This window comes from Haemaphysalis longicornis, unplaced genomic scaffold, assembly GCF_048455015.1.
Source record: "Haemaphysalis longicornis isolate Haplotype H1 unplaced genomic scaffold, Haemaphysalis longicornis Haplotype H1 scaffold_3, whole genome shotgun sequence".
Taxonomy (NCBI): domain Eukaryota; kingdom Metazoa; phylum Arthropoda; class Arachnida; order Ixodida; family Ixodidae; genus Haemaphysalis; species Haemaphysalis longicornis.
The window spans coordinates 221,452,590-221,468,440 of record NW_027526335.1 but is presented as its reverse complement, the minus strand read 5'-3'; the positions used below and the strand labels follow the sequence as shown (position 1 = coordinate 221,468,440).

The window sequence follows — 15,851 nt, the reverse complement described above, 5'->3', positions numbered from 1 at the left end:
CCAGTTAATGCTTCCATCAATTGCGAAGCCCAGTGCCTCAGGAAGTAGGCATTTCCCCCCAATTCTATCCGGCTGGATCTTTTGCCATCCTATTACTATGTGGTCGATTGTTTCTTTATCCCTGCCACATACAGCACATGTCTCATCCTGTGACGAATATTTGCTTATGTAAGTTCGAGTTCTCAAGCAGCCAGCCCGCGCCTCAAAGAGCAACGCACTACCTTTATTGTTGTCATAAAAGTTCTCTTTAGGATCTCTTTTTTGCTTGCTCTGTAGATTCCCAGCGATCCCTTCTTTTCCATCCTTCTTTTCCAGTCACGATGGATGCAGCGCCCCTAAACGTCTCGACCCCTTTTTTTGCCTCACTTTTAATACATGGGCCCTATGGGCGTTTGAACCCATAGAGTTTCTTAGTAAGTATACGTTTGAACCACTCTATCTTTTAGTTCACTCTACTACAAATCTATATTGTTGTTGTTGGTAAACTTTATTGACACACAAAAAACAAAGAAAAAGACCCCCAAAGTCCGGGGTTCTGAAAGGAACAAAATTATCTATACAGACGGGAGAACCTGACGAACGTGAGCCACCAAAGCTCGCCACCAAATCTATAAACGTACACGCTGCGGCACCACCGCTCCCTCCCGTTTGAATTTGGCGCTGCCGCGTCCTAGAAGAGTGCATGCTCAGAGAGCAGCGGGGTGAGATCAAGTGGGAAAAAACCCATCGAGAAAGGAAAAGTTTTTTCTTTTTTTTTTTTTTCGCCATGGAAAAACCGCTCCCGGATCAGACGGTGACACGCTGTGGTGGCTGTGGTTGAAAACATGGTTGAAAACAGCATCCCGTGAAAATAACGTTGCGACTGGAGAGACACCTGCCGGTTCTGCGGGCAGTCTAGCCGGACAGCCGTCTAGCTAATCTAGCCGGCTACCGAGCGCTAACCACGTGGGAAGCGCTTCTGCAAATGGACGCAATGGCGGAACAAATGGACGTAAGTCGCTCTTTTGTCTTTCTGGCTACAGGCCATGAGTGGAACAATCGAGGCTGCAGGGCGGCCTGCTAGTGGCCTGCAGCCGAGTGGGAAACTTTTTGAGTGTTCATTTGCGGCGGCAGCGGGAACTGCACTCCCTCCCGCAACGCGAGCTCTCCACGGGCGCGAATGAATGATCTCGCAAAAGGCATCGGGTGTCTTTTTGCGGCGGCCGAATTCGGGGATCGCCTTGGTTTCCCGGGCCCCCAGGTAGTGCTGCGGCAGCTGCGGTTCTTTGCGGTTGCGCTGCCGTTCTTCGCTGTTGCGCCGTGCGAGTGAGGGTTCGGCGTGGCCACTGTCGGGGGCGATTCCTTTGTTTTGCTTCGAGTTGCCGCCGCCGGCATTCAACGCCGTGCATCGGCCGGCGCGCCGCCAGTGTCCTCTGTTGCGCCGCGCCCGCAGAGCAGTCACTGCGTCGTGCCAAGCCGCTGACGGCTCCGTGGACATCCTTGTGGCGGCTCCGCGTGTGTTCGCGATGTCAGTTGAGCGTGCTGCTTAGCGGCCATTTCTTGCCGCCGCCCTTTGGACGGCAGAAAGGAGCGTGCCGTTGGAAACGGAATTCGTTGTTACTTTCTTGGGTGAGAAAAGCGAGCACACCGAGTCTGCCGCAATTTTCAAGTTCATTGTCCCAGGGTTTCTTCCCTCGTGGATCACGGTAACGTGGGACTGTTCAGAGCGGGGAATATCGGCGTAAAATGTAACGGCCTTGGGCGCCGCGTGTTACCCGTGCGTCACCGTCACAGCGATTACGGAGCCATCGGATGTGAATGAACTCTTCGCGGCGCCGTACCGTCAGTTTTGCGCCGCCTGGTTGGCCGCTGCGTGAGAGCACCAGTGGCCGTGACTGTAGCTTGAGCAACACGTGGTGTATTTTCCATGACTTGCTTTTGTGGCCGAGTCCCAAGGGCTTGCCATCGGTGTCTATTTTTCTGTAGCATTTACGCTGGCCATTTTCCACTAACGGTGGACTTAAACTTGTTCCTTCTGAAGTAGAGGGCCAAAAGTACCTCCTGTAGGGTTTTGCATTATTGTACGCTGCGCTTTGGGTTGCATGGTTGGAGAGGACACACGAACGCAGTGGACAGCGCGAACGCAGGCTGATCCCCCATGCAAATGTTGTCCTGGTTTGTGCTGCTTGTGCCCATGCTGTCCACTTAGTTCGTATTGCTTCTCTAATTGCCGTGTAACTCTAAGCGCTGCGTACACCTCCTTGTGCCGTCAACTGTCCGGGCCAGTTTTGCATTACAGCGGTGTGTCGCCGCAGTGGTTTTTGACAGCGCGGGATAAACAGCACACTGGTCGACCGCGGCGCCCTCTCACTGCATTTGCCATTGAGGCATTATAATAAATTTTTATTGCGAAATTATGTTATTGCTTTTTCTTGCCTGAATCGTATTTCTTTTATAGCAATTAAAAGTAAAAAAAAAAAAAGCCTGTGCTTGCACTGCACTTGTAGCGGATGATTTGAGGCGTTCACAGACCTTAAATTTATTCATAGCGAAAAAGGATGCGAAGCAGCAATTTAGATTTTATGGTATAAGTAGGCACTGGTGTGCTGCCTGCCCCTGAGGCTTTCATCACCAAAAGGACGGCAGGCTAGAATTTCTTGGGACTATCTTTCCTGCGCTCCAGAGTAATTGGTGGTGGACCCACGTGGGTGCCTGTTGTGCCCTTCGAGGCCTGTGGAACTGACCCTTTTTCACTAATGGCTCGACACTGGTACTGTGCGGGTGATCATAGCCAATGCTTTGGTCTTGCGCCACTTGTTCATCCGGTGCATACCCGACGAAATGTTGGACCGCCTGGGGAAACTGTAACCCTGCTCTAGTAATTGTCAAAGAATTTGCCCAGAATTACCTGGGAAGCGTGTTCATCTCAAAACACTCGAAGTAGCCCCTGTGGAGGCCCAGTCTGGTTCATCTCGTCCTTAATTTGTGAACATTTTTAGCACTATGTAATGTTTTAAACATGTGACGAGGTGCGGGGTGGAAGCTGTGACGCCTTTTGTTATTTTTTTTTGCTCTGCAATTTGTTACTTTGTTTTTATTGCATTGGCGGTGAGTGCGAAAGCACGCCTCCGTGACATAAGCTTAGGGATTCTCGCAATTGTCATCTGCTTCTCTCGGGTGTCGCTCTCCCTGCTGTTTCTTCATGCGCGGTTTACTTTTGATGCTTGTCCGCACCAGATATTGCGCATGCACCACTTTTTGTCATAATAAAAGGCTTAAAATCACATACGCTAGCTCAAGGCGGGATTTAAAGTATAGCTTTTGATAACTTGAAGGGAGAGCATTTAAACTTTGACAGTAAACAAGGACGAGAAAGACTACAACACAGGTCGAAGCGCAGTGTAGTCTTTCTCGCCCTTGTTTACTGTCAAAGTTTAAGCGCTCTCTATGCAAGTTATACAGAACCAACTAGCCCCTACAGATGCCCTATAGCTTTTGATGCCGCTGTGGAAGAAACAACATTGCTGGCATCGCCCCATTCTGTGAAGCCAGTCCTGTGCGGAGCGCGAAGCGTCGGAGTGTGGCGACAGCTTCTCTATTCAGCAATCTTTCAAGCAAAGGGAACAGCCAGAGTCTGTTCTAATAAGCGAAACCGGCGAAAATGCAAGACCAAAACAAATTCAAGGCCTTCTGGGCATTGCGATTCCCTGTAATCGTACGTAAGGTAAAACAGTTTTTGCAACCCTACCGAACACTCCAACATATTCATCACATCACTTTACGTTGTGGTGGCATGGAAGTATGCCGACAGGCACTATAGGGAGCAAAAACTGTAGGTTGAGTTCCAAGTAACCTACTCTGTATAGGTGCGTGCTGGTTTTATACCTGGCTTCTAACCAGTATGGGGGCTTATTGAGCAAAAACGAGCCTCGTGTATGGTAAAAATACAGTTACACCATGTTTGCTCAGACCTGGAGGGATATTTCGGTAGGTTTCCCAGTTATAGTAAAAGGGCATCGAGAGCCGCCTTCAAATGCGTGTGGTAGCGCCGCGTTTGGCACTGCTGTTTCCACAGAAGAGCTCCGACTAATGTTTCCTCAGGACAGTGGAGTTAGGCGCAATTCCGAAATCTCGTTGCTATCAATCGAAATGAACTGAATTAGCGTCTCGACTGGGGCCAGTTGGTTCATTCTAAACTTAAACAACAGCGCAAATGACAAGGACTAAGAAAGAAGCACAGATAAGCGTTTGTTTCAGCAGCGCTTGTCTGTGCTTCTTTCTTAGTCCTTGTCATTTGCGCTGTTTAAGTTCAAAATCGAAATGAAATAGGCCGTACAACAGTTATTTTTCCATCAGAATAACGGCTGTTGTTGTTTTAAGTTCAAAATCAAAATGAAGTAGGCCGTACAACAGTTATTTTTCCATCAGAATAACGGCTGTTGTAGCAATCCTTGGCATTGCGAGTAAAAAAGCGGGCCCTGGTTTACAAAGCTAGTTGCACGTACGATATCGAAAAGCAGCTTTGGTTAGCCGGCACCTCGGCTGTCACATCGCTCTCTTTGAAGGGAATAAACCGCAGGGAATAATTCTTACTATACATTACGCGCAAACAGCTTTGTGAATATCAGCCCAGTATTTTTCGCCCTGCTGCACATCGAGAACCTAATTGTAAAAGGGATCTAAAACTAAAACTAAAAAAAAAGGGATCTAAAGTTAAACGATGCGCTAAAACTTGAAAAAAATTACGTGTCTACCGCTGTTTTCTACTTTCACTGTGCTGTTGAAACATTTCAATTTCAAGTAAACTAAGTCTACCGCTCTAGAAAAATAAACGCTTCATTTGGGAATGGAAAAAAAAAATCAAGTTTATGGGAGGAGCAGTTTTGTTAGCTTTCGTACTTCGCTGAGACGACGGCTGATATTTGTGTGGATGCATTTGTTACCACGAGCAAGGCTGATTTTTGTTCCTTGTGCGAGTGAGGCAAAAGACTCACAAATGTTTATGCCCGCGTGTACAACAACTCTAGTTACGTCGCAAAACTTTGAACAGGTCCAAGGGATGGAGGCGGCATTTGCCCAGTGCTTATATTGCAAATATTGGACGTGGAAGTTCAAGTGGTCAAGAATTTATAAAGCATTTTTTTTTTATGTAAGGCAAGTGTGTGCGTGTTTTTTTTTTTTTTTAGTCGAAATGTTATTTCCAAGTAAAAAGAATTTTGCTAGCCCAGGAACGTTTGCAAGCATGCGTATAGTTTGTAGGCTTCTAATTTCTTTTATTGCGCTGAAAAAAGGGTGGATATTGCTACCTATGTGGTTAGTTTCAAACGTGATGGCGACGACAGTACAGCGCGGTAGTGTAGCAGAGAAACCCGGGCGAACGCATCCCTGCGCCCAGCGGAGCACCGTGCAAGTGGCCGGAGAAGCGCGAGCTCCACGGACAGGTTCCCCAGCCTCCGTCACAGGCCGCTCGGAACTTGTTTCGGCGACTCTCCGCCAGGTGCAAACGTCATCAGCATGGAGCTACTTTGAACGACGGTACCTCGAGTGCTGTGTGCTTACGAAGCTTAGGATGTCGCCAAGGTGATTTTAAGAGCTTAGACTGCTTATTTGGATCAAATATGGACAAAAAAAATTTTGAGTGCAATTGGCCTTTAAGGGCCACACATATTGGCAAAAAGTACTTCGATGTGATCACAAATGTATAAAAACACAATTTCCCCCTTTTCCCTGACTCAGGATAGAAATTTCCGAAAATCCCGCCTTAGTGAGCCCCTACGCCATGTGACAAATGTACTTCCGTTATTTCAAGTGTCTAGGTGTAGCAATTTTGTTTGAGTGCTGATGAGTGGGGCACTTCTCTTTATCTTGGATTTTTCTTTGTCTGCGTTACCCTAAACTTTTCCACACTTGGGTAAACATGGCAGTGGTAAATGTGGAGACAGCAGTAGCTTGGTGTCCAAGGCAGTCCTTTTAAGGCGGCTGTTTTCCTGTGTTGAGAGGGGTGATTGAAGGCGGGTGGGAACAGAGTTTCTCAGCACCTTTGATGCTTTCTTGTGTGAAATTCTACTGCACGATGGGACGAGTGCGAGAGAGGACAGTCTCGGCTAAATTTTTTTGAGAGGTCGCCCGATGCTGCATGCAGCAAAAATCGAGTGGAAACCAGGGGAAGGAGAGAGAGGGGGGCTTTAAGGAGTCCTCGAGCACGGGCGTGATCGACAGCCCTGAGGGTCAGCCGAAGCTAGCCATTATGGCCGGTGCTCACCCAGGTGCTCTCCCAAAGATTTCAGCGGCACAGATGGCTGCTTGGCTGAAACATTGGAGGAGGAGGAGCTCTTTCAAATTGTTGCGAACAAGTTGTGCCTAAACGGGGGCAGTGTATGCGCGAGAATATGCGGCTGGCGGCGTCACACTCTCTCCTGGGTGTGTTCAGATAAGGACAGCCAAAGTGGTGTCTGACCATTTTTTGTTTGAGATGAAACTTGAATATTGTGTAGAACACTGCATCACCACCATGGAACTGGCATTAGTTTAGTGAGTAATGCCATTTTTGATTTAATAAGAAAATATTTCGAGCATGATCCGGCCGGGCTACTTTCCACAAAGCTTGGTGTGGCAACTTTAGGCAGAAATTTTTTTCGACAGATTTTGAAGTGAGATAAAAGTTTACTTTCTAGGAACTAAACACAATGTTTTTCAGAAAGCAATTTATATCCCCGGAAGCCTCTAAGTCAGACAGTTGAAAAGATGAAAAGGCAAACTTTTTGCAGTTAGAACTTCGCATGTACCAGGTAAAATGGAGAATACCCCCTTGACCACGACTTTCGCATGTCAAAAATTCTCAGTTGCAGCAGCGTACTTACTGGCATGTAAATGGATCAATTACTAATTATTTGTGATTAATCAGCGTCACAAACGTAGTATGGGTTTATGAGACGGCTAAGGCAAGGCGATAAAAAAATATTCTTGAAATAGCAACTTTACTCTGCAAAAGACACAAGCTGGAAAAAACAATTATTTTAATGCGGTACGCAACAACTTTAACAATGGGTAAATATGACTACTCTGACGAGTTTTCTTTAGATATGTCATTTTATTTTCCTAAAATTTTTAAAAACAGTCAATTATTTTCATTTTTTTACTGCAAAGTGCTACTGAACTGTTGATTGGACATTAAAAAAGGTGTTTAATGTGGCCTCATTTTGAGCTTTCTAGAATACTCAGTTCCTTAGTACCATTTTCACTAAATATTGCAAAAATTGAGGAATATTGTTTTTTTTTAATGGCTTCGAAAGTTGACCCTTTTTTCCACATTTTCATTTTTTGACGCACGTTACGGAGTTGTATTTCGAAAATGTTTTCTTCTAGAGCAATGAGCAGGCTATGAAGTATTAAGCAGCCCCTGGTAAGCAAGTCTAAATTAAATAACCAGACAGCTTAGACGGCCTACAACAACCAGACGGCCTACATGTAAAAAAAATTTTTTTTTAGAAGTCCACTTTTGAACGACATTGCTCTCGCTACTAAGTTTGAGAAATATTTTTTCAAACAATATAAACATGACACGTTCAATTTTTCTGAATGCAGCCGAAAAGTTTGGAAATATTTGGTAAAAAAAATTTAGAGCCTTCGGAAAAATTTCCACTTCGTGTTACAGGTGCCTAACGTTGCCACACCAAGCTTTGTGGAAAGTAGCCCGGCTGGATCGTGCTCGAAATATTTTTTGATTGAACCAACAATGGCGTTACTCACTAAACTAGTGCCCGTTCCATGGTGGGGATGCAGTGTTCTACACATCATTCAAGTTTGATCTCAAACGAAAAATGGTCATGGCACCACTTTGGCTGTCCTTATCTGAACACACCCTCCTGGTCCCCCAAGGCACGTTTTTCTTGTATTTTCCTGCACTAGGTGGCATCGGAGCAAACAGTTGGCAGGCGTGCTTCACGGGCACTGGTGTCGGTGTTATCCTTGCATCCAAGATTCTTATTTGTCTTGCCAATCTGCTGGTGCGTGTATTTGTTACCCCTGCATGAGTCCCACCTGGCTGGAAGCGAGACGCCGACCAGCCCAAAAAATTGTCACTGATGTTTCTGCTTCGAGCACGGAAGCGAAGTGGTTCGTTTAAAAGGTTGCTGCAAAAAGAGTGCGCAGATTTCCGTCATTGCGATTGCCAGTGTGGGATGTGGTCCTTGCGGCGATTACTGGAGCCCGTTTAGACGAGCCACTTGTGCGGACGTGTTGAGTGTGAGCGAGCCTTGCTGTTTCTGGCGTGCACAGCATGGGCGCCAGCCGCGCCCTAAGCCCCTGTGCTTCCTTTTCTAGGAGATGCGCTTAGGCTGCGGCTCAGTGAACGGCACCCAGGTGAGGAGGCCCCTCTCTCGCTCGCTGGGGGGTGCATGCTGCCACGCAGGGTTAGTGGCCCAACAGGTGAGCAGTCTGGGGCGGGGCACAGGGGAAGGTGCGGCACTGCAGAGCCGTTTGAGCCGCTCCGATTCACCGGTAGGCTGTGTTCCTCCAGCCCCGTTTACCTTGTGCTGTGACTCGTGTGCGAGCAGCTTTGAACACACTCCTGGGATGCCGCATTTGCTAGCGTGACTCTGACTGCCACTTGGTCAGGGGACCGCGGAGGAGGGTCGCCGTGCAGCAACCTTGCTGTTGGGTTCCTCGCTTGGCTGCACTGCACCTTCCAAGGAGGCCCAACCAGCACCTGCTGAAGTTCTGGGTCATCCCTGTGGCTGTGCGGTGGTGAGGCGCAAAGCGCGCCTTACTGCGAGTATTTTGAAAGTGAAGCAAGGGACTTTTCAGGCTTAAAATGCCTATGAATTACCGCAGCGACAACAGACCAACTATGAGAAAAAGCAGGCAATGTCACGCACTGTCTCGGGCAGTAACTAGTTACTAATAACGTGTTACCGGTAACTAGTTACTTTTTATGGTAACTGTATCGAGTTACTTCTGAGATAGAGGAACTTGCAACGGTTACTTCTTTATGCAGTGACTGTAACAGGAAATACTGTTACAGTTACTTCCGTTTCTTTATAAAAATTTTCCAACAGCACCACTCATTAAAGGCCGACGTATTCCACTCATTCAGACTTTCTTCTTTCTCATGCCCTCACTACTTTTCTTTCATCTTTCCGCAGTACAGCTACCCTCACATTTTATGAAAAAAGATCGCCAATCTTCCCTGCAGGAAACCAAAGTCGGATTTCAGTCTTACAAGTGATTTCTTGAAACTTTTCCTTTGTCTTGAGTGGAGCGGAAAGAAGAAAAAGAAACTGAAAATTGCACCCCCAAAAGAGGGAAATGCTAACTTTGAGGAACAACTCAACCTAAGTTACAATGAGTTTTGCAAATAAATTCCCCGACGTGTGCATCAACAAAACAGTTGGTGCAACAAAATGAGGCTTACACGATGATTGTTGGCATTGTGCTTGGGTGTGCCCCATTGTTAAGTTCCTTTGTCGGGGATTTTACCTCGTGCAATTTTAACCACCTAAGTGCATTCATACGTTTCTATTAAACAAACTGTATAATTTGCTGTGTGATCTATACTTAGTGTTGTACGCAGTAACGGAAAAGTAGCGACGTTACTTTTTCACACTTTCTGTAACTCTAACATTGTTGCTTTTTACCAGTGTCATGCCCATGACTGGTCATGCACTAGGCACCATCTCCTTTCAAAATGTGTGCCGCACTGACGACCGGGGCTGTTGCTTCAGCGAAGTGGTGCACTGCATACAGCTTTATTGCAGTCAGACAGCTATACTGTCAGAATACCGCAGTTTTCTCGCCAGGCTTGCCCAGCCTAGCTGAAGCTGTCGCCGTGCACGACCACTGTTACAAGAGCAAACCAGCCACTACTCGGTTATGCGGCGAGGCTTTGTGCACTGCATTGGCTAGTCGTGCTTGAGCGGCGCCCAGCTCTTGGGCCGCGGTGTGTCACGTGGGCGACGGGCCCAATTTGCGGGCCCACCTCTTTGCGTGCAGGGCTGGGATCCTGCTCCAAAAGCGTGCTAATTTGACTTATTGCTCCGAAACAGTCGCGGCGTGATGGCGGCTTCTACCGGGAGTGAAAAGGAGACTGCCATTTTCGGGGGGGGAGACGTGCGCACATGTTGTGCAGTGGACCATGGATTTGGCTGGCCGACTGTTGTCGACGGGTGCACGCCTTGCCTCCCCCGCTTCTCTTTGTGGCGACAGAGCACGCTTGTGCCAGAGTTGTGTTGCCTCACGCTTGCAGTGCGCAAACCCAACTCTTGCCTCTCCACCATGCACATGTCCTCTACGTTTAGCAAGAGGAGGAAAACATGAAATTCGCTGGAGCAGCGCTTGGCTCCACGATTGGGTGATTCGAGAGGTCCACCTGACCAATGAAATTTGCTGCGAGGGATTATCAAATTTCTGAACAGCCCAGAGGGCTGCCCAGCGAAGTGGTTCCTTCTTCAGTCCGCGCCGCCTGTGCTCTGTCCACCAGCTGAAGCTGGGTAGGCAGAGGGGGGCTGGACAGCAACATCTCCCATTGCACTGGTTGGTTAGTTGACGGGAAGAGAGGAGGGTGCTCAGGGCTAAAATCGCACACCGCGATTATGTGGCTGAGGAAAATTTGCGTCCAGCGTCGTAGTGATTCGGGTGCATTAAGTGAAGACGCGTCTGGTGTGGGAAGGAGATGCATTGCATGAGCTGTAGGGTGGTTTGTTCCCTGGAAAGGCCAGGGGGAGGCCTTGCCGCCGCCGCTTCACTTTGTGGCCACTTCGCTTTGTGTCTTTCGCAGCCAAATCTAAACGTCCAATCCCGGAGTTAACGTTCCTACTTGTGAACGTCGTTGCACAAAAACAAGGCATTACACAAATATTAGGCCAAAAATCAATACATGAGTGACATTTGCAGTGTTCCTTTATCAGGGGTGAGACAGCTGCGCATATTGCGCACTTTTGATTCAAATTCGTTTTCCTGCGCCAGGCTGCTCCAAAAGCTTAAAAATTTGTAAAAATTGCGTCAAACTGCTCCAACACAGTCTGAGAGCCAATGATTTTAACGCTCCCATCAGTTTCAGTGGGGAAAAAATGCTTACTGAACGCATAATTTTCCAGCACCCCCAAGGTGATGCTGTTTGTAGAGGTTCAATTAATTGATCACTCAATAAAAAAAACCGCATAAAATTGTCCCCAAGATAGTTTTTTTTTTTTCGAAAGTCACAATGTCGGGTTGCGAATGGTGTATTCTGCGAGTTTAAGTTTTGCCATGGAAAACAATTGCAAAGTCCTGTAGAAAAAACACTTATGTGTACTCAGGCGACAAACTACTGGTGCAAATTGATTAAAAAAATGGCAATTTTCGGAGTGCCGTATCTCCGGAACGACATTACTGGGCGCCGCCTTCTTGGTGTGGTGAATATTGGAAAACATGGCCGTCGGGCAAAGCAGTTGCTTGTGGTTGAGGCAGAGTGCTCTTTGCCGATTTCTACCGTGGTTGTGGTTGTAGCTGGGTTTACATTTAGTTGTTTGATCTGTTGAGGGAAGTTGCGCAACTTGAAGGACGGGAGTTCGTCAAAAACACTGTGGGGCCCGCGAATTCGCTGTATTTTGACCTCGAGTGCGAGGCGCAGTGCAGGCTATCAACGCACGCTAGTAATAATGGTTTATCTATCTGAAGTGAAATTTAATGCCAAGAGGGAGGTGGCTAAACATACCAACATTACTCAAATTGCGATCGTAGTGAACGCGCACCTTGGGGATTGAAGTGGGAGGGCTGGTAGGGTGTAACGACTGTCACCTCGCTTTGCGCAACTTTTGCCGTGGCTCTACGCTTGTGCGTAAAGCCGAATCTGGGATTACTTCGGCATTCACATGATAATAAAAATTTTTTACGATTGCTTAGTTTCTGATTCAATATTTTCAACAGCACTCCACGCTACCTATGCATAGAGCCTAAGAATTTAAAAATACTTTGTAAAAAGGTAGTACAGTTTGTACTTGTGATACTCTAGTAGAAAAAACTATTGAAAGGCTGTTTTAGTGTTATGTACGTGCGAAACCGATTGAAAAGTGCACTCCCCCATGTTCCCCCCAAGTTGCCAAAATTTTGAATTTTTAGGCTCCTAAAGTGACGTAATAAACTCGTCATTCTTCTGCTCCAAAATCGAGATTCCACTGCTCCAAAAACTGCTCCCAAATCTGATTCAGCTGTCTCACCCCTGCTTTATTAAAAATTTACGGATGCTTGCTTTTCGCGATATCAAATAAAATACTACATCAACTGCAGAAAAGCGTCGCCTGCTGTTGCCCACGCTACCTGGTGGAATTGAAAAAAAAATCAAGCAGCAGTGAAAGGTTCCACTAGATGGGTTCCGCATTCCGCTTGGAAGGCCCGGGGAGTGGGGCAATGGGGTTCCATAAACGTAGTCGGGTGCCTCGATTCATGTGCGTCTCTGCCGCACAGAAGTGCTGGCATCGAGCAGTGGAATGCATTTACTTGTCAGGGGTGAAAGTCGACTATCGTCTTGCGTCGACATTTGCAACGAAAAAAGCAGATACGCGGCGATTTGTGTGTGTGTGTGTGGGGGGGGGGGGGGGGGGGCTAAAAGCTTCTCTCAGTGCTTTTATGATCTGTGTGGCCCCTTTATTCTTTTTTTTTTTTCTTTTTCAGTGTAATTGTGTGTACTTGTAATTTTTCTCTGTTCAAATTTGATCCAAATAAGTAGTCTATGCTCTTAAAATCACCATGACGAAATCCTAAGCGTAGCGACGTTTGCACCTGGCGGAGAGTCGCCGAAACAAGTTCCGAGCGGCCTGTGACGGAGGCTGGGGAACCTGTCCGTGGAGCTGTCGCTTCTCCGGTGACTTGCACAGCGCTTTAACGACAGGCGCAGGGACGCGTTTGCCCGGGGCTTCTCTGCTACACCACCGCACTGTACCGCTGTCGCCATCACGGGTTTCAAACTCACCGCATAGGTAGCAATATTCGTTTTTTTTTTTTTTCAGTGCAATAGAAGAGATAAAAAGCCTACAAAATATTCACGCCCTTGCAGACGTTCTGGAGCTTGCAAAACTCTTTTTACTTGAAAATAATATTTTTACTAAAAAAGAAATAGCGCGACACGCACACTTGCCTTACATTTGTCATTCCTATGCATCTATTGCTGAAACAAATGTTTTATAAATTCTTGACCACTTGCACTTCGGCATCCAATATTTGCCATATTTGGGCTGGGCCAACGCCACCTCCATCCCTTAGACGTGTCCAAAGTTTTGTGACCTAACTAGAGTTGTTGTGCATGCGGGTATAAACATCTGTGCGACTTTTGCCTAACTCGCTAAGTGAAGCAAAATCAGCCTTGCTCGTGGTAACTAATACATCCACACAAATATCGATCGCCACCTTCGCGAAGTGCGAAAGCTAACAAAACTGATCCTCTCATAAACAAAAACTTGATTTTTTTTTAAATTCTCAAATGAAGTATTTACATCTGTAGGGCGCTAGATTTAGTTTACTTGAAAGTAAAATGTTTTCTACTGCACATGTCTCTAGTGAAAGTAGAAACAGTGGTAGATAGGTAACTTCTTTTGTGTTTTAGTTAGGGGTGTGCGAATATTCGAAACTTCGAATATTCGATTCGAATTTTTTGGTATTCGATTCGATTCGAATGACACTTTTATGGTTCGAAATATTCGAACCACCCAAAACTAAAAAAAAAAAAAATTCAGAGCGTGTCTTAGCAGCAAAGTGGCGAAGCATATACACGGCGAACGGTACGTGCTTTCGCAGACTGTATCGGTGTTGTTGTTTTCTGCTCGCGAAAACGCTCTGCGCACGCCCAACGCGCGCTGACACCGCCGGAAAACCACCCCCACGCTGCGCGCGGCGCGGCCGGCGGCGTCAACATGGCGTCAGCTCCAGCCGCGAAGTGGCGCGGGCGCTCGAGCGACTGTTTCTACCGCTCTTTAAAATGCGGCTCAAGGGAGACACGAAGTTGCTTGTGCGGTAAAGGAGCTGATAATGCATGCGAAAACGGTACTATAAAACATCATCCGCGGCGCTAGAAAGCGCCCGTAAAATATTTGCCGGGGTGCTAAGCCTAACCATCTCCGGCGGAGCCAAGCCGGCTGTCTCGTTCTCATCGCAAGTAGTCTGGCTCCTCCATTCTGCCGCGCGCGTCGTGCGTCATTTTCTGACCGAGGTAGGCGCTACCGCGGGCGCGAAATCGTCGATGCGGGCGTGAAAATACAGCGCTCGCAGAACCGACGCGAGCGAATCGCGTGCAAAAACGCACCATGCGGTTCACGCTTGACTGTTGCGGCGTGTAGCGAGCTTGGGCACAGTGAGTGGGGAGACGAGCGCGACGCTTTACGTGCTCCAGAAAGGACTGCTTTGCGACATGGGGGTTAAAAAAAGGCAGAAAAAATCAAGAATTTCTTCACGCGAAAGTAAGAGAAGAAATAAACGAAAACTTTTTTCAGCGCTCAATTTTTTGGTCTGTGTTGGTTCATACGAATTTCGGATGATGCGAATATTTTTCGCCGTCCCGCAAGATTAGTATCATCGAGATTTTACTGTATCAGCGCGCGGCAATGTGCACGGGCGCGGGCATGCTAGCCACTAGTGTCTCAACTGAGCGGCTACTGAGTGACGAGCAGGAGGTTGTCACTGCTCCCCGAACATGTCGAGCAGTTAACCTTTCTCCATGTTAACATTTAAGTGAGTGCAGACCTTAACTTGTTGAGTGCAATGATATTGTGTAATTTCTAATTTTACTTTGTATGATTTGTTGTGCAATAAAGTTGCAGTTTTTGTGTCTCTAGATGGTGAAAACTTTAATTTTACAAAAAACAATAAGTATTCGTATTCGAAAAATATTCGATTCGATTCGAACTTTGTTTTTATTATTCGAATTCGCTTCGAAATTAAAAAAGTGATATTCGCACACCCCTAGTTTTAGTGCATCATTTAGCTGTGGTAGCCGGCTTATAGTTTTAAATCCCTTTTATACGATTCTCGATGTGCAGCAAGGCAAAAAATACTGGGCTGATATTCACGAAGCTGTTTGCACGTAATGTATAGTAAAAATAATGCTTGATCTCCACCCGCGTGCGGTTTATTCACTTCAAAGAGAGCGATGTGACAGCCGAGGTGCTGGCAAACCAAAGCTTCTTTTCGATACAGTACGAGCAACTAGCCTTGTCAATCACTGGCCCCCCCTTTTTACTCGCAATGCCAAGGATTGCAACAACCGCAGTTATTCTAATGGAAAAAGAACTGTCGTACGGTCTACTGTATTTTGCTTGATAGCAACGCAATGTCGGAATTGGGCCTAACTCCATTATCCTGGGTTTAGTGGGAGTTCTTCTGTGGAAATAACAGTGCAAAACACGATGCTACCACGCACATTTGAAGACGGCTCTGAGTGGCAGCTGGTTCTAGCAGGGCCACTTGCATTCCATCACGTACGTCACGTCCGGCCGCCAGTACTGGCCGCCTTTTCTGTTCATTTTCGGTTCCAAAAACGCCAATGTCGCGAATCGTTTGTGTTGCTCGCGTTCATGACTGTACTATTAGGTGACATTATTTTTACGTTGTCGAAAGTTTGAGTGCAGTTGGCCTTTAACAAGTGGTCAAAGACAACTGGCTCCAGAAGCTGGAAAGTGTGCTCCAAATCTTCCATTTGGCTGCTCCAAGTAGCCACCACTGAGTTGGGGACGGCAAGAGCTCACATCGCTGAAGCGATAGACTCGCATGTCAACAGGTGCACGTTTTGTAAGATTTTACTCGTGTAGTTGGTTGTTGTCGGTGCAGCAGTGCAAAACACCACAGAAACGGGTCGTGTCACGTCCCTTTTGGCGCTGCGGTGCTGAGTGTTTTTCTTGGGGCCGACT

The 15,851-nt window shown here is 47.0% G+C and overlaps 1 protein-coding gene across 4 annotated transcripts in view; it reads left to right on the top strand.

Moving 5' to 3' along the window:
• Nucleotides 1-849: 849 nt before the first annotated feature.
• The window catches only part of Art1 (arginine methyltransferase 1), a 33,128-nt gene continuing 18,126 nt past the window's right edge, over nucleotides 850-15,851 (top strand). The window contains exons 1-2 of one of the 4 annotated variants that reach the window (XM_077705080.1): nucleotides 959-991; nucleotides 8,302-8,406. In XM_077705080.1, the coding sequence (XP_077561206.1) occupies nucleotides 965-991; nucleotides 8,302-8,406 (132 nt within the window). In that variant the 5' untranslated portion in view covers nucleotides 959-964. Of the gene's footprint in view, nucleotides 992-1,144; nucleotides 1,241-8,301; nucleotides 8,407-15,851 lie in introns of those variants that run through there. The other 3 variants (XM_077705083.1, XM_077705082.1, XM_077705081.1) reach the window with 3 other exon arrangements.